The 18,813-nt window shown below is 37.2% G+C and overlaps 1 protein-coding gene across 2 annotated transcripts in view; it reads left to right on the top strand.

The window, feature by feature from the left end:
- The window catches only part of ARID4A (AT-rich interaction domain 4A), a 50,429-nt gene extending 32,039 nt beyond the window's left edge, over positions 1–18,390 (top strand). Inside the window, exons 12-24 of one of the 2 annotated variants that reach the window (XM_075104233.1) lie at positions 1,480–1,552; positions 4,100–4,194; positions 4,346–4,443; positions 5,945–6,173; positions 7,676–7,926; positions 9,822–10,019; positions 11,225–11,309; positions 11,501–11,633; positions 12,899–14,029; positions 14,221–14,325; positions 15,567–15,782; positions 16,005–16,151; positions 16,645–18,390. In XM_075104233.1, coding sequence (XP_074960334.1) covers positions 1,480–1,552; positions 4,100–4,194; positions 4,346–4,443; positions 5,945–6,173; positions 7,676–7,926; positions 9,822–10,019; positions 11,225–11,309; positions 11,501–11,633; positions 12,899–14,029; positions 14,221–14,325; positions 15,567–15,782; positions 16,005–16,151; positions 16,645–16,748 — 2,865 coding nt within the window. In that variant the 3' untranslated portion in view covers positions 16,749–18,390. Of the gene's footprint in view, positions 1–1,479; positions 1,553–4,099; positions 4,195–4,345; positions 4,444–5,944; positions 6,174–7,675; positions 7,927–9,821; positions 10,020–11,224; positions 11,310–11,500; positions 11,703–12,898; positions 14,030–14,220; positions 14,326–15,566; positions 15,783–16,004; positions 16,152–16,644 lie in introns of both variants that reach the window. The other variant, XM_075104232.1, reaches the window with a different exon arrangement.
- Positions 18,391–18,813: the final 423 nt, after the last annotated feature.

The following is an 18,813-nucleotide window of genomic DNA, read 5'->3' as shown; positions in this document are numbered from 1 at the left end:
TTTGCATGGTTTGAGTTGCATTGCCTTTAATCAGTAAACATTACAGTACACTGTAGAAATTTCTCGATGCTGAAGTTGGTTTGCAATCCAGATGGAGAGAAAAAAGCTGTGGTTTCTATAGCAATAATTCATTTTTTTAACCTGGAAGAACATAATAATTCTATAGATAACTCTTTTGCTTGTTACAATCTCTATAATACGTAGTATGAACAAACGGTAACTGATGCTTTACAATGTTGTGATTATTCGATTTCCTCAAATTATTTCCCAAGAAAAAATAGGAAAATAAAAACCAGAGATTGTCTCTTCCTGATTGTAGATGATCCCTGTTGGGCTTTGAAGCTCAGAATTCACTGAAGCAGGCAGGGCTGAAATTCATTCTGATGCTGGGCAGATTGCTTTCTTGTTAACAAGGCAGTAGCACGTACATTTATATTTTGCTGCCTGTCTTCCTGCCTTGAAGCTTAAAGTTTACAGAATGCAGAGACGATTGAAATTGAAATTGCTATTCTGGTTTCCTTCTGGAACTGCTTGTGACTTTTATGTTATTTTTAATAACGTAATGATAGGATTTTTTTTTCCACGTACTGTACGTCTTTCTTTCAAGACAGCTGCGGTCTTCCTTGTGCAAACTGCGTTACCAGCAGTCCCTGTGATTGCCAGGCTGGCAGGAAGAAAGTGGCATGCGTAAAGCGTTGCAGGGAAGAGATTCTGGCCCCTCACCCCCCCCCCACCCCCCAGTCTCTGCTGGCATCTCAGAATTCCATGAAGTCTACGTAGATATGTAGAAATTGTTTCCCTCCCCCTGACAAATGTACTTTATTTTCATGGTTTCCACCTGAATAAAATAAAATCTTTATTTCATACTGTGGAATGCTTACCATAAAGTTTATAAGTGTTTATCTCTGAGGATTTAAGTTGTAAAGATGAAACTAAGGAATTTATAATTATGGAGATATGTGCTCAGGGAATTATGGAAATGACTCTGAAAGTGTTTCCAAATATGAGCTGAAATCAAGCGTTGGAGCTTAATCACAAAACTAATAGTGTCTGGAGCATCAAAACCAGGAAAGGTTAGAGAAGGAATTGTTCTGCAACCTTAGCTATAGGTGGGGTAAGGAGGAGGAGTTAAACCACAAACAAATGAACAAAAAAACCAACAAAGTTCCTGTGAACTGCTTCAGTCTTGTGAATTACAGACCTTTTCTGTGTTAGAACAATATGTTAAGTATATTAGTGTGTTCGTTTTGAGGATCACAGTTATATTCTTTCTGTCATTTCTGATGGAGCGTTTCCCTGACCTGCATTTTCTTTTTCCTGTTCCTGAGCAGCGCCCTTCAGTCTCCTGAGTAAATTTTGCTTTCTGCATATTTCACCATTTTATGGGTACAGGGCCAAATGGGAAGTGGTTTGGGTTTAGTTCTAAATTGTTATTTTGCATATTTCATGTTTTCATTATGACTGCATTTGTTTTCACAGCCTGAGGAAGAGCTTGATCCTGAAGAGAGGGACAACTTCCTCCAACAGCTTTACAAGTTTATGGAAGACAGAGGTAACATTGACTTTTTTTTTTTTAATTTAATCTCTCGTCCACTTTTTTAAAATGGCTTTTTAAAATTGTTTTTAAATGTAATGGGTGTTATTACAAGCCTGTTCTCATGTCAGTGAAGAAGGATAACAGCTAGTCTGGTGCGAGGAAAACCACTTTTACCCATTTTCACATGTGGCAGATCTGGTTCCAGTACTTTGAAGCACAGCGTACAAAGGAAACTCAAATCTTCCCTGAGGTGTTTTGTTTTTGTTTTGCTTTCACAAAACCTTTTTTATGCTAACAATCTCTCTTAAATAAGCTCTTGGTTGATTTCTTGTTGTGACAGCCGTGGCTGGGAACTCTGCTGCTGTTACTCTCAGGCTGGAACCTGAGGAGGTTATTCATGGATGGTGAAACTCAACCAGCAGAGAATGGGAGATGTGCCATCTTCAAGTCTCCTTGCAGAACTGTCTTAATCATGTGCCGATGTAACAGTGATACTCACCTGAAGAGACAACTTAAAAGATTCTACTTTGTCCAGTAGCTAGAGCAAGAAAATAGCAAATTTTAAATGTTTTTCTTTACAGAATTAGGTGAGACTGTTATAAATTGGAATAGCTAAAGTCCTGGCATAAGATGTGTATTGAAGTGCATGTGCTGTGTATAGAGAGCAGGATATACCTGCTGGCTGGGGAGAACTGTTGTTGCATAAGCCATTCACATTGGCGGTTGTGATGAGACTGACACTAAAGTGGAAGGTTTTCTGTTCCTTGGCTGCAGTCCTCCCCTCCTCCTTTTTCTTTTTTTTTTTTTTGAAGGATGTTCAAGCCTGGAAAGAGTTTAATCTTTTAAAGTATATTTGTTTTATTCATTTTACTCATGAACTCGCTATTTCAGTTCGAATACTGCGTTAATCCTGCAGTAACGTTGGTGGAGGCAGATTACAAGTGCAGCTACTGCCTTTTTACTTTTATTTTCCTTTCTTTTTCCTTGACAAAAGTTACCTGAATTATATTTCTTTAGCAGCATCATAGTGCAGAAAATGTTGATGTACTTGAATTTGAAATAACCAGAGCTAAAAGTAAAATGTAAAGTGCATGTAGTGTCTGAATATTTCCCCCTTTCTTTTTTCCCTTGGGCTTTAAAACTGGGGGGGGGGGTGAACACGCACAAAGATGACAGGGAATCACATTACTTTTGTAAAAGAGGTTCTACATCCCTATTGACAAGCTGTGTTCTAGTCCACAGAAACATAAAAAGAACAGTTCCAAGTCTGTTCTGTATTGCCAGTTCTTATCATGGGTTTAGAAATCGATAGTGTTTTATAGCAGAGTGTACTGGAGTTTCATCCAGTATAATTTTCAGGCCTTCTGTATATAACCAGCATTTCTGGAGAATAACCTGCCTTGGGGGAATAAGAGGCTATGTTGGGGGAAAAAAAATCCCTGTGCTGCTGGACTAACCCACAATTTTCTATCTTTTCTAGTAGCCTGGTTCTTTCCCCTTTTCTGTTTTCCTCCTTTCTCACTCTATTTTCTAAGCACTCTTGGCTACAAACCAAGTAGGGAGCATGGCAGGGGCTCGTAGATGCAAAAGAAGACGACATTTGTGCACTGAATTTGAAGACTTAGTCCCCAGAAGCTATTCTTTAAGCTAGTATGTCAACAGAGCAATATGCGGGACGTTTTCAGGGCTGGGTCTTTTCCCCTCCCTGTCCTTATAGCAAGATTTCTGTTCCCCACCAGATTTGTTCTACATTATGTTCTCTCAGTATGAATGTTTTGATTTGTGTAATCATGACAGTATTCCCAAAGTCCTATAAAATTACTTTCATGATTCTAAATGTAATTGCATGAAGGTGAAGGAAGATGAGAAGCAGCAGGGAAGAGGCTTGATATTCTTTCTTGCTGCTACAGGAGTACTGTCTACATATGCAGCCACTTGCCCCAAGCTACTTTTGGTTTCTGCTTTTGCAATTAATTATTGCTCTTTATATCATTGCCACTCATCTGATTTGAGTTCGTTCTTTTTCCTGGAACTGTCCTGAATCTTCACCTCCTGTTAGGTCTTTGTGCTTTTTCACGTTCTGACAATTTGCCTTTCTGTGTATCTTTTTCTAATCCAACATCTCTGCTTCTTACCCCTTCCTTTCAGACCACAGTGCTTCAAGTTAATCTCTTCACACATTGCTATATTCCAGCACTCATCAGGTGCTCTGTAGAGCTTGCCTGCAATTCTGGCCGCCCCTCCCGCTCAAGAGAGGAACAGTGGGAGGCAGCCAGTTGGATGGGGTTTATTGCACAAATCTGAAAAGGCGGTCAAGAAATCACAGTTATCAAGCAGCTGGTGCCAGTATGCTAATAAACCACCCAGAAATAACTGATACATTCAAAAGAGGGTGAAGCCTTAACTGGTGGTTGGGAAACTACTGACTTGTGACATATCTTAGAACTATTAAATGCGGATTTTAAAATGTAGGAAGATAGTAATAATCAAATGTGTGCTAAAGGAGTGGAAAAAGCAGTTTTCTGTTCTTTGTGATAACTTCTTATTTCTGGTTTTATTTAGGTACTCCTATCAATAAACCACCTGTTCTGGGCTACAAGGACCTTAATCTCTTCAAACTTTTTAGGCTGGTATATCAGCAGGGTGGGTGTGACAAAGTAAGTGTTGGATGTTTCCTGAACTAAATAAATCTACTCATTCTTAAAGGCTGTGGTTGTATCACACATGGAGGGCTGTGTTAAATATCGTTCCTTAACGTTCTTGGTTAACAAAACCTGAAAACTTCCCTTTTTTCTTTTTTTCCCAAAGATTGAGAGTGGTGCTGTATGGAAGCAAATTTATATGGACCTTGGCATTCCTATTTTGAACTCTGCTGCTTCCTACAATGTAAAAACTGCTTATAGAAAGTAAGTTCTCATATTGTGTAATGGTGAAAACATTTTTCCTTCTTTTTTTTTTTCAGTAGCATGTACAATATTTTAGCAATTTTTAATAGTTTAGTGAAACAGTAGTTGACATTCTTCAGTTAATGAACAGTTCTGAGCATTTTCCAGTGCTGAGGATTGAAATGGTGGAAGAAAGGATGGAGTGCTCAGGGCTGCATAAGTTCCTGTTGCTCTAATACATTAGAATTCTGCTTGTTTTCTTATCAAGAAGTATTCACGTTCAGCATGTGATGATGGCATTTCAGAGTACGACAATGAAATTTATTAAAAAAGCTTTGGCGAAAAAAAGCTTTGCAGTTCATGGTGATTAACAAGAACGGACTCTGTCCTCGGTCTGTAGATGATGCATGCAGTGAGGAGAATTTTATACCAGTTTCTTTAACTTTTTGAAAAATGTTGATAGACATGTTTCAGATTGCATATTTAAATATCATCATTGTGGAATCTGTAGAATAATGGCTTTAGGGCATAACTATGTACATTGCTATGGTGGATGTGACAGTATTAAGTAGTAAAATCACCACTTGTATTGAAAAAAATGCACAAATTTTTTATTCTGACCCTTGGTTTTCAGATGTGTTTTCACTTTTGAAATGGAAACCTTTTAGGAATTAAACTTTTCAAGCTCATTTTCTAAATAAAAATTAAATTTATCTCTCCTCCTGGAATTTTGACAAGAAATAATTGGGCTTTTTGAGGAAAAGAGAAGAATGAGGTTCTCTTGACTCAAACCTAAGGAAATTTGGCTGATTGAATAGGGATGGCTAATGACTCAGCTCATGTTAATGTTGATGAAGATGAAAATACTCAGACTACCTTCAGTGGGATTTGAACTGGGCATATATTTAAGGTCTGTATTTTACAGAGAAGAGTATTTATCATTAAAAGAGTGATTGGTAAGTATGTACCAGGTAGCTGTTACAGTGGAAATAATTATGTTGTATGGACACATGATAGGACGTTGTAACTTGCATGTTTATTCTTTGAGGAATATGCTAGTTCGTATTTCTCTCACCTATAACTGGATTAGAGTGCACACACAGGTAGTTACCAGAGAACAAGCTGGTGCATGGCAATTTGTTACGCTGTGGTAACTCGTTGGTAAGCCCGTATCCTAAGACGAGGCTGATTTTAGCTGTCACTGTGCATTTGCAAAACAGCGTACATGTTCTTAGGCTTTACTGTCATGAATTCTTGATTGGACGGGGACAAAGTTAAATTTGTGGAAGCACCTGCGTGTATTCTTTCTCACCATTTGACTTGTGTGCATAATTGTTTCATTTCAAAATCTTCATGGCTTTTTATTTTTTGTTTATTGGGGGTTCTTTTTTGTTGTTGTTTGTTTGTTTTCTGAAGTTACTGCTTCTCTTGGTTTTCTGTGCGCAGGAAAATTGGTTGTATGCACTTCAATAAATAGAAAATAAACCATGAAATATAAATGGAAATTTATTTGTATCTATAGGTATCTTTATGGTTTTGAAGAGTACTGCCGTTCTGCAAACATTCAGTTTAGGACCATCCATCACAATGAACCAAAAGTGGTAGAAGACGTACAGAAACACGTGGAACCAATGGAGGAAAGTGTAAAAGAGGAACAAAAAATGCCCCCAACAGAAGTTAAAAAAGAAGCAGAAGAAAATTATTCCAGCAGTGAAAGTGAAAAAGAAGAAATAGAACTAAGATCCCCAAGGGTAAGTGGTTTGGACTGATTTCTATTTAGTACTTAACAAAAGCTCTTTGTATAGTGAACAGTTTACATAATGAGTTTTCCCTTGTGGAGTGATTGTACGTTTGAATTAGCATACTTGTACGAGCATAAAACACGGTTCTGTGAATGCAGAGTTGGTGTTAGCTGTTAATTATGGTCTACCTGTGGACAGAATCAGTTTTGAGTATTTCTTCACATTATAAACCATCCATGAGATTTGTTCAGGCTATGTTGGATGTCAGACACGTTTTGATTCAGGGAGGGCTTGAGAGCTACTGAGAGCTGTGTATCAGCAGGATGGTCTTGGTTGCGGGTGAGAATTTCCACAGGCACATGGAACCTGGAGCTTTCTGGCAAGAAGCAGGAATATAAAGAGACTGCTACAGCTTTAAGAATCAAAGAAAGATGCATTCCTCTGAGTTGGTTTTTATCTATCTGTGAATAAAACACTGCAATTTTAGAGTATGTAGACAAAAGCAGAGGGAGCAACACTTAAGTTTTGTCCTCCTTTCTATGCTGTGGTTTATCCAAGCTGTATCAGCCTTAATGAACTTCCTGGAATGACACTAGCTCTGTTGTTAGTTTGTTCTTTTTTTGTTGTTTTTGGAGAAAACTGTTGAGAGGATAAAGGAATGGAAGAATTTTTTGTCTTTTTTATCATTGTCTATGTTAATTTGTTATTATGTAAATATTATTTGATATATAAAATGTATTTTATAACTTCATTAATCCAATCAACAGCTATCTATTTATGAATTATTATTTTTACAAAGTATTTACCATTGTACTACTGTGAATTTTCATTATTATAGTGCCTTCATTACTGTTGTCTTTGAACGGTCTCCAAATAATTAATCTTGCATTCATAACGTGTTTTAAATGTTCTGATTACAAAGCAATGACTCTATAAAGAGGCTTTTAATGGCAAAATGATGAACCTGTACTATATCCCCAAGTTACCAGTCGCAGATAGTCCCAGACAGCAGTTGTCTGGCTACTCAAAGCACCCTTTAAAAATGTGATACTTAGGGATTTTCTAAAGCTGACAAATTTCTGTCTGTGAAATCAACAGGTGTCTGTCAGGATTGAAGTGCTGAATGGAAGATGCCTTCTCTCAGTAATCCTATACAAGCACATTAATTAATGGTATTGCTGTACTTGAGCAAGGAATTTTGGCCCTTACTATCATGATAACAGACCTCACAAGTGTCCATGAATGTCCTGAAATCCTCCAGAAGTTAATCAGAAGCTCATCGCCTTTATTCCAAACCAAGCAGAATGTCTTTTATTTTGGGTGGTTTTTTTTCCCCTCAATAAAAGACTTCAAGTTACTGTCTTAAGATTTTAGAATATTTTGCTTTTTGGTGTTACCTCCAGCCTTTCTTCTGTACAGGAATAGTATGTTTCACTTTCAACTGAGATTTGGAGAGCCAGTACAGAGAACAAATGACAGGAGTCACTAAAGAGATCTTATTTCTGTTCTAGGGACGAAGACGACTTGCCCGTGATACAACCCCTGCTAAAAAAGATAGCGAAGAGGATAAAACACAAGACAAATTAAAAGACAGTAACAAAGAAAACAAAGATCTAGAGGAAACACCTGAAAATGCAGAAAAGAAAGAAAATGAAACTCCACTAGGGAGAAAAACTACACCAAAGCAAAAAGAGAAAAAAATTAAAAAACAGGAGGATTCTGATAAAGAGTCAGACGAAGAGGAAGAGAGGCAGAGGGAGAGGTAAACATTAACTTGTATCACCTTCTTACAAGTATGTCCATGTCGTGACTGAGCCATACTCCAAGCAGCAGTATACACAGAATTGGAGAGCTGACCAGTTCTAAAATGTGGAAGTTGAGAACCTAATTGACTCAGCCAGATAGGAGATGGACGATTTTATTTTAAGTTTGTAGAGTCTACTGTTCTTTATGGAAGCATCTTTTTCTAGTAGATGCCAGGCAGTGTTTTTCATTTTCTCGAAGGCCTCACCAAGGTTATGCTGGTGTTTTATCACACTAGTACATACAGACACCAAGTAGACCAGGCTCTAAGTGTGGCAGGTGCTGTACGGATGGTGAGCAACTGTTTGGGCAGACTGTTCTGAAACATAAATGGAAAAGAGAGACCCTCTTCTCCCATGCTTTGGCTTAAGTGTTCAGCGATGGCTGGGGAACCTGCAGCTTGCTTGGTTTTACTGTTCCTTGATGCTTGTAGGCAGGCAGGAAAGGGATCAGCTACTAAAGCAAAGGAAAAGGAAAGAGGGAGTATGAATGAAACCCAGAGGTAGGTTGAAGAGGAGGGGATGGAGAGACATGGAAGGGCAAAGGGAAAAGAGCATCCGGAGACTAAGCTTGGCAAGTTGAGTTAGATTTGTAGTCCTGATTACAAACGAATTCTGAGCAGGTGACTAATTTATTGCCCGAGTAGACCTCCTCTCAGCGAACTTTGGCTGTGGCCAAGGGCAGTGCCGTACTTGTTTCAGCTGGCTTTCCTATCTTGTTTTTCTTGTCCTTGTGGCTAAGTCGTGTGGACACAAGTTGATACTGAATAAAGCCTGATAGGAGTATTGCAGATTTTCTTCTAAAAGAGCTGTGAGGAGTGGGAACAACACACAACTATTTTAAAGAAGGTGTCACTGTGCTGTCAAAAAAAACCACAACAAGTCTTGCAGTGCACCATAGCATGCAGAAATGCCTCAAATGAAGGTTCAGTGTGGGTGTGCAGCAGGTTGCAGAGGTACGCCAGATGACTAAGGCATCAAAGACTTTGAAGTGGTGCAGATGGTGCTTCTCATCTTTCTTTTAATTGTTTGCCACAAGAAGATAGTTCATCTTTCACTGAAGGCTAGCAAATCTATCTCGTTAAAAGCAAACCCATAGTCTTGTTCAGTATTTTCTTTCTTGGTGAAATTTTTGTAGTGTAACTTTTGCATTACGCTGAAGTCACCCTAAAAAAGGAGAACTATATATAAAAATAGGTTAGATTGTAAGTCTTGAAAATATGTTTAAATAGAATATCTAAATATTCGGTATAGCTAAGAAGAGGTAAATATAGCTACTAAGAGCTACATAGGCACTTTTAATCTTGGTTAAATGTGGTTGTAGTCAGCTTTTTTTTCACTGGAATGGTGTTTGTATCCATGTGAGGATCACTGTGGTGGTGATTCAGAGTTACTATGTGCACTGGTAGTAAGCTGCAGCCTGTTAAGCAAACTAGAAGAAAGATTTTTTTTTTTTTTAAACATAGTTTGTCAAAATCAAGTCTATTTTAAAAACTGAAACTAGTATTTCATGTCTTATTTAGGAGCCAAACAATGAGTTAACTTATTCGTCTTCTTGTAATATCAAAATATTAATTAAAAAATCTTTATGCTTTGAGGTAGTTCTACACCTAATAAATTGTGTTTAATATATCATTTTTCTGGATATTTTTGGCACTTACCCCTATTCCCTCTACATCCTGTTTTCGACTTAAAAAGCTGTGTCCAAGTGAGCTTTGGAGGCAGTGCAGGATGCAGAAAATGAGAAAAAAAGTGTTGTTGCAGCCTTTTTTCTTTTGTAGTAGCTTGGTTACAGTAGTTAAATGTTAAAACTTTGTCATTAATTAGTGGGCATTTCAAATACACTTTACTGCAGGGAGGAAACTGAGAACAAAGGAGAATCAGAAGGTGAAGAGGATGAGGAGGACGCAGAACCCTGCCTGACTGGAACCAAAGTGAAAGTAAAATATGGACGTGGGAAGACTCAGAAGATTTATGAAGCCAGTATTAAAAGCACAGAAATTGATGATGGAGAGGTTTTATATTTAGTTCATTACTATGGTTGGAATGTAAGGTGAGGAGAACAAATTGCCTTTCATTTCTTTGTTAAAAGGATTATTTGCAAAAGAATTTTTGTTTTAAGAGGAAAATAAATAATTAGTGATGGCTTTGAATTGAATTATCAACATGACAACAGGATCTGACTCTTACGTATTTTGATCTTAATTGTTTTGTTTGTGGTATGACACTATTGCACTGAAATCTCAGAATATACTTACTTGTATGTTTCCAAGTTTCCATCCTGCTTAAAGTGTGTAATCCTCGCCCCTCACAGGAGTGTCGCTGTAATTTATTGTGTCAGCTGTGTTGGCAGCATGAGACTGTTAAGGGAGTCACTGATAATGGTGAAGATATCTACAATTAAGAGTATCAAGCACTAAAATTTTGGCAACAAAATTTATTCTTGTATTCAAAGTTAACTGTGATTTACAGAGAACGGTTGTTACGTGTAGAGAGGGCTAAGCAACAAAGAATTACAGAAAAAAATTAATCAAATGCTTGTCTTGGCAGCCATGCTTTATATTCAATGCTGCTGTAGAAATGGATTTTTTTTTTGGTTGTTGTGAAGAGCATTGTGGTTGTCTGTGTAAACAAAAATAGCACAAAATCGGCAAATTTTTAAAATACAACACTTCTGTTATATAACTTGAGACATGCCAAAGCCACATTTTTCTAAGTAAACTAAGCAAATTTCTTTATGTGGCTACACTAAGTTTATATGTGTTGGGTATCCCCCCAATACTTATATGTGTTCTTTCTGTTAGTAACTCAGGAAATTTTGAGGAGCAGTAGTAGTGTGTCTGCGCTTTTCAGAATCTCATACAGTTTGTTGCTATAATGGAAAAACTTTCCCTTTTTTTTTTTTAAAAAAAAAAAGGTGTATTTTACTGTTGACATACAGTGTGGTGAAAACTGACTTTTATATATCATGTTAAATGACTGACAAGCTTTATAGCTGACTGAGTCCCCTGACTTCTAGTGCTTTGCCAGCAAGAGACAGGAAGTTGGCACTTCCATTCCCCCATCCCATAACTTTTTTTATGTGTTAGAAATGTAATTCCTCTTTCTAATGCCAGATACTGCATGTGTTTGTAAACATATGCTCCACTTTCTTACCTCTCCTTAATACATGCTTCCTCTAACTCAATCTTTTAATCCTCATATTGCAAACAATTTCTTTATAAGCAGTAATAAGATTTTGCTGCTTTTTACTTTCAGATATGATGAATGGGTGAAAGCCGATCGGATTATCTGGCCTGTGGACAAAGGAGGACCAAAGAGAAAACAGAAGAAAAAAACAAAAGTAATGGTTATTTCCATAAGTTTCTTCTTGTAAAATACTTACAACTATCACTGCTTCTTTTCCTATTCTTTCCTATTCTTTCCTATTCAGTCCACAGTCTAGATTTTTAATAGAAGTGTAGAGCAATAGGAGAAAAGGTTTGATGATCAGCAATGAAACATATTAATAAAAATTCTTTTCCCCTCCCTCAGAACAAAGAGGACAGTGAAAAGGATGAGAAGAAGGATGAGGAGAAACAGAAATCAAAGCGTGGGCGACCCCCTCTGAAATCTACTCTTCCAGCAAACACATCTTGCAGTTTATCCAAAACACCTAATAGTGAAGGTAAATCAGGAGCCAGAAGTGCACGGAACAACTTGTCAGATTCCTCACCATTACCAAATGGAACAGAAGGTACATCTGGTGCACTCGTGTCCTGGCATGGAAGTGCATGTAAACAGTGATGTAATGCGGTGCATTAATATGACAACTTCAGTGAACACAGTGCTGTCAGCAGCTTTGAAGCCCTACTTATCCATTCAGTGTTCCAGCAATATAACAAAACACATTTTTGGCACAGATCTTACTCTGTAAAATTTAATACTTTTGATTTTGATTGTAGCGATGCTTCACAGGCAGACGAGACGTAGCTCAGGAATGTTTGATTCTGAGAGAGGATCAAACAGCGAGTGATCTCAGTCCTGTGTGTGCTTCTGAGGTTTTTTCAGTACCTTTTAGAAAAGAGGTTTGATTTTTATTTTTCACTTTGTCCTTTTGTTTTTCCTTCCTCCATATGAGTTTTACTGAGGAAGTAGTTGAGCTGACACTGCTGAGGAGCACAGCTTGCTCAGAGAAGAGCTATGGCGTGGAAATGACTGTGCAAGTCATTCCATATTCTTTAGCCAGAGCATTTCAGTCCTAATCTTGAACAGACCAAATCTAGTGGTGTAATGACAGTCTTTACTGTGGTAATTAAGTCCTCAACCTCAGTACTACATCATCCAGCAGAGCTGTTAATTATAGACAAATGACAGCAATATTTTTGGTATTCCTAAATCTCTGTGAACCAGAACTGAAGTGAAATCACTGTCTCCTTTTAGTACAAGTCCCTGAATAATCTTCTGGTAATGTAACAATGCTTGCTCTGGGTATGGTGTGTGATTCGTAAATAGCTCGGCAATGAAATGTATGTGGTGTGGAAAGGGGTTTTTTTTGTGATTTTTTTTTTTTTTTCTTTTTGGGGTGCATGGAGGGGAGGAAGGTTGGTTTTTGTTCTTGTAACGTCAGGTGGAGAAGGCATTATGCCCAGGTAAATCATGGGAGTCTGTATAAGTATTGTTGCTACTGTAAACTGTAATTTTTTTTTATATTGGCTTACTTGGGAAATAGTAGAAGTACCACAATTATTGTAGTATCAGAAACATTTTGAGTAAAAATCAACTGTAATAAGTGCATTGAATAACACAGAATTTTTAAGTTTGAAATTGTTTATTGTAAACTGATGTTAATACCATAGATTACTGGCAAAACGTTTTTCTGTGGCTGAAATAAGAAAATGTGCTGAAATTGATGTATACGGGGGCTTTTTCCTTTTTAAAATTTTTTTGCAGACTCTGGCTCATCTGACAGTGAAGCAGATGAATCATCTGAAAAGAATTTGAATGAAGAATTTTCTCCAGAAACTTCAGAACTGGAAAAAAGTGAAAAACTACATGATGAGAAGCTAGATGAAGAAAACCCAAAGATTCCTCATGCATTGAAAGAAAATGACAGGACTCAAGTACAGCCGTTAGAAACACTGAAACTGGAAGTTGAAGAAAGTGAACAAATTGTTCAGATTTTTGGAAATAAAACAGAACAAATGGAAGAAATCAAAAGAGAGGCTGAAAAATCACCTAAAGGAAAAGGGAGGAGGAGCAAGACAAAAGATCCCTGTTTAGAGAATGCAAAGATTGCACCAGGAAGCCAAGAAGAGGTGGCAAATGAATCTCTTACAGAACCTGAAAGATTAGAGATGTCTTCCTTGGACTGTAAAGAGATTTCCAGCACTACTGAAAGTGAAACAGAACCTTCTACAAAAGATAAGAAGCTTTTGAAAAGGAAAACTTTGGAGCAGGCGTCACCTGAGAAGAGGAATCGACGAGAGAGTGAGATGGAAGTGCCAAATATTGTATCTGAAGAGAGGACCAATGAATGTACTGGAGCAGAGGAATGTAGAGGGCTGAATGCTGAAGAGTCCCTCAGGACTGAAAATGAGGAAATGCCATCCCTGGTGGCAGAATCAGTTCAGCACGGTCAAGAGCTGAGGAATGAGAACTTTGAATGTCCATCTGAAGAAAATGAGAATATTCCCTTAAAAGATGAGGATGATGCAATGCCTCAGATTGGTCCTGAAACTTTGCTCTGCCACGAAGTAGACTTGGATGACTTGGATGAAAAGGAGAAGAGCAGTAATGAGGACGCAATATTGGAAAAGCCAGACCCTAATGCTTCAAATTCAAATCCATCTGCCTTACCCCCTGCTGTCCAGTCGGGCTTTTCAGTGGCTTCACCTCTTACTCTTAGCCAGGATGAATCCCGCAGTATCAAGAGCGAAAGTGACATGACTATTGAAGTCGACAGCGTGGCAGAAGAGTCTCAAGAAGGTCTCTGTGAAAGCGAGTCTGCTAACGGATTTGAAGCCAGTACTATGTCAAGCAATTGTGGCATAGCCATGCAAGAGAGAGAGATCGGAGAGAAAGGTGAGCGCTTCCTGTGAAAAGTCATTCTCTGCTGCCGCGATTCCTGAAGTCGTCTTAAGGCTGGTGGTACTTTGGTAAAAATGACTGATTTGTTTTGTCTTCTGCTTTTGAATTTCTTTGTCGCTTATGAAAAAAGCTTGTTAGTAGCAGAAGTGTTTGAGGTGTCTTCTCTTTTCTTCCTTCTCATTTAGGTCAAAAAAGACCCAGTGATAGCAATAGTGGAACACTGGCTAAAAAACAAAAGCGTACTCCAAAGCGAACAAGTGCTGCAGCCAAAAATGAGAAGAACGGAACAGGTACATTCCTGGGGCGGGGAGAGGGGGAAGGTTATGCTGACCTATAAATATGTGTAAGGGCCCACTGTCCTCACTATTACCCACTATTTCTGTTGGATGAGACTTCCTTTTCAGGGCTTTTCATTATTATTCATCATTATTACTGGCTGATAAACAGAAGCAACTTACCAGCTTCGTGATAGCAGTGTTACTGAGAAAACTCTTGGCTATTTTTAATTACTTCATCAGAGAAAACTTTTAATAACTGTGTGTATTTGCAGTTATGAAATATTTACAATTATGTTGATTTTTGTATATTGGGTTGGTTATGATTCTGGGAGAGGGGAACTCCTGAATAGAAGCATCCCCTGTAAAGTCTTCCAATAGGTTTTTCTCTTGGGGGAAAAGTGCATTTATGAAGTACAGAAAAAATGTTTGATGCTAAAGAATAACTTCTCAGTGAGAGGAATCTTGTGTGTTTTTATCTCAAGTATGTGACTATCTTTTAACTTGGTACAGAAATCTGGATTTTTGTGTTTCTGCAGCTCATTTTTGGTGATCATTGTATTGAATGGGTCAGTATCTTTAAGCCCTGTGGCAGCAGTGTTAGAGCTTTTAAATATCAAACTAAAATACTAATTACCTGACATACAATATTCAGACATCTTTACCATGCTCGTGTAAAACTTGGCAGTTATTGTGGGAATCCAAAATATATGCATATATCAGCTTGTAATTTTCTGTTACTTGTTAAAGCTTTTATGCTTTTAGTCATATTCCAGAACTGTTCCTTTAGGTGTGTAAAGCAATTTTTGGTAAATTTACACAACCATGTGCTACCTACCTATACTAGTACAGTTTTAATCTTTTAAAAAGGGATTCTAGTGTCTGCTTTATATTAGAACCCCAAATACGTAACTTAAGATAGTTTATCAGTGCTCTAATATTTGTATTTTATATAAGCTGCTTTATTGCTTCTATGAAAAAAAAAAATCGGCTACTGTTTTTTAACTGAAGGCCTGGTCAGCCTGTGACTTCTCCTGCGTTAACGATCAGTACACTTGAGAGTTCGGTGCATGTTGTGTCTGATAAGATTATATACACTGACTCTGATAATGGTTTTTCTTGTCTGCATTCTGGGATCTTCTGCGCAAGCAGGAGTTTTTGCTTAATCTTTCTGACTATAAGTACAACTTTTAAAATGTCAGGGGTTTTTTGTTTTGGTTTTTTTTTCAAGTCCAAATACATTTCTCTTCCTGCAGGGCAAAGTAGTGACAGTGAAGACCTTCCTGTCCTGGACAGTTCAAGTAAATGTACTCCTGTAAAACACTTAAATGCATCCAAACCACAAAAGATTTCTCGATCACCTGCAAGAGTGATTTCACCTCACATCAAAGATGGAGAGAAGGATAAACACAGAGAGAAACACCACCACCAGAATGCTTCACCTCGAGTATACAAATGGAGTTTTCAGCTCAGTAAGAATTCTTTAAGTGACTTGATTAGAGGGAATTTACAAGAAAATTTGTTCTGAAAGAAAAATGCACAAATCTGGGGGTTCTAAATTAGGTACGCGCCTTTTATGGCATAGTTATGGAAGTGTGTTATCTTTCATGCTGCAATTTCTATACTCTTAAGAATTGCATTTGTTTAAAATCACGTGGATGAAGCTATTTTTTTCTTTTCTTCTCACTTTTAAGATGAACTAGACAATATGAGCAGCACTGAAAGGATCTCCTTCTTACAAGAAAAACTACAGGAAATACGAAAATACTACATGTCCTTGAAGTCAGAGGTAGCAACCATAGACAGGAGAAGAAAACGATTAAAAAAGAAAGACAGAGAAGGTAACTTTCAGATTTGTTTTTGCTTCCTATAAGAAATTAATTTTATTGAAAATACATAACTCTAAGCAATTTGAGTTCAATTGACAGTATTTTTGGGGAAAAAAAAAAGTGTTATTGCTGTTTGTATGTATACATATTTAGAAAGAATATATGTGGCTTTTCAGAACTTGAACTTCACAAAAACATTCACGGACTATTTTAGAACTGTGTATTGGAAACTTGGACTTCCTAGTCCAAGCTCGGTCTGAGTTTTCAGTCAGCGTAATAACTCACCTGACTGATTTTTTCAGTTGGTCTGTGACGCAGAAGGGGTAAGGTTACTCGTCCAGGTTATGTGAAATAGCAGTGAAAGCAATTGACAGAAAATCCGTATTGGTTTTCTGTGACTGTGCCACTTCTTTGAGGTCTTTTAAACAACCTACTAATGAAGGAAGCCTTCATTCTGACATGTACTTTGATAATCTGATGCTGATCTGTTGTTCTGTATATTCAGTGTCACATACAGGAGCATCCATGTCATCTGCTTCATCAGACACTGGAATGAGTCCATCATCATCTTCTCCTCCACAAAATGTGCTTGCTGTAGAATGCAGGTGATACACATTTCTCTGCCTTGCCAGCAACTTGCTGCCATGGACATAAATCCTGAAATTCAGCCACAGAAAGCACTCAACTGGTTTGACATTGCCAAGTATATTCTGTACACACTTCCACTGCTGGACTGTACCTGTTCTCCCCTCCTACCCTCTTCTTTTGTTTAATTTACTGTTCAGAGAAACTAAGCTCATTGGTAACTGAAGGTTTGTAGGCACAATGTGACATGCTTGTCATTGTGTTCAGTTTTGGTTTGTTTTTTTTTCTTCTTTTTTTTTTTTTCTTTTTTGTTAATGCAGAGAAAGGGCACTTATCAAATTTGAAAAGTTATGTCCAATGAAGCATTCAGGTGTTCTAGGGAGATCTTAGAAAAGCAAGTGCACCGAGCAGACACCAGAGTATTATCGAAAAGAAGTGAGTAACTGCTGCACTTTCACCGAGCTGTACGGTAACTCTTGGTGAGTAGTTCCTCTTTGTGGAAGCACTTGCTATACAGAACTGCCAAAGTATGTGTTCAGCAATGTGCCCAGTTCTAAAGGTGTAAATGGGACAAAATAAATTGTGAAAGGAAGTGTAGTTGACTGAAAACTACAGTTGTAATAAGTCTTCCACTTTTTATAGGATTTTTGAGCACACAATTATGCAAATATTTTAATGTTTATTAATGTTTACAGTGGAATTGTGAATAGGTTTTCAGTGGACTATCTTATCCCTTGACAAAAATATTTTGTCTTTTTTCTATGTAATTTCAGAGTTTTTATTTTGTTACAAAAAGACGAAAAATGAAATATATAACAACAATGAAGTTATTTAACAAGATTTCTAAAGCTGAAATTTTTGTGTAAAATAAGGTATCTTGCAACTTGTTAAATATATTTATTCAGACATTGGATGTTGTATTTTTATGTATTTTTTAAAATATTAATAAAATCGGAAAAAAAATTCTAGGTTAGTTCACTCTTTCGATAAAACATGCTTATCAGTTATGGCTCTTAAGGAGGTTGTATCCAGTGGCCACGCCTGTATTTCAGATGGGTCTGTCTACGCATCCTCCACACCATAGGAGATCTGTAAGCGGGCATCTGGATTAAAGGATGACTTTATTTGGAAACTTTGGCAGTCCTAGTACTTATATTGTTTTGAGGAACAAAATTTATTGGGTTGCCCTTAAGATACTTTGTCACAAGTTCTTACGTTTGCTATACTGCCGAAAGAATTTATATCTCCCAAAGTTGAGATGCGACGATAAAGTAAAGCAACTGTGTATGCTTTGTCTGTGGATTGTCCCACAGACGGATACAGTTTGTAAATAACTCTCCGAAACCATGTATTTAAAACAATTTGCATATACATTATGTATAAAAGTGATTTTTTTATCAATTTTTTTATTCATGTTTGTACATTGAAAGGGGTTCTTAACCCCTTTTTCTGTGTTTAATATGCTGTAGAGTAATAACATAGATGCTCTAGACTGTATATCAGGATATTCTGGTTCACACGGCAGAAGGTCAGAACGAAACACTAGTGATGGCGTAGCATTACTAAAATGGATGTTTCTTGAAATCTCATTTTACACCATTTGTCAACTTGTGATTCCAATTCCTTCCATTTTCGCAGGAAATTAAAGAAAAAGTACTCTTGTAAATGCACTTTTTCTGTCTTTTCTTAAGCAAAGCAGAACTATTTCAATGTAAGATAAATATGGAGCTCGCTAGACAGCATTAATAAAGGCCATGTTTTAAACATAGGCTTTATATTCTATTTTTATTTAAGTGATTGTTCTTGTAAATGTCTGGACTTACCTAAATAGGAAAAATTAATCTCCATAAACCATTGTAAAGACTTTTTCCAGAGCTAACTTTTTCTGTTAATCTTATAATAGCTATGAATAAAAAGCAATACTCATTTAAAAGGAAATAACACGGGTCACATTTTCTCAGATTACCTTCCAAGTTTAATATTTGCAGAAGCAAATTTTAAATTCAGTGAAATAATAGGATGAATTATATCTTATGCAGATATCTAACCTCTGTCTACAAACCATGTGAGATCTTAAGCAGGCACGTAC

Source organism: Phalacrocorax aristotelis, chromosome 9 (genome assembly GCF_949628215.1).
Source record: "Phalacrocorax aristotelis chromosome 9, bGulAri2.1, whole genome shotgun sequence".
NCBI lineage: Eukaryota > Metazoa > Chordata > Aves > Suliformes > Phalacrocoracidae > Phalacrocorax > Phalacrocorax aristotelis.
The sequence above is the reverse complement of the archived record's forward strand: the minus strand, read 5'-3'. Positions and strand labels throughout refer to the sequence as shown.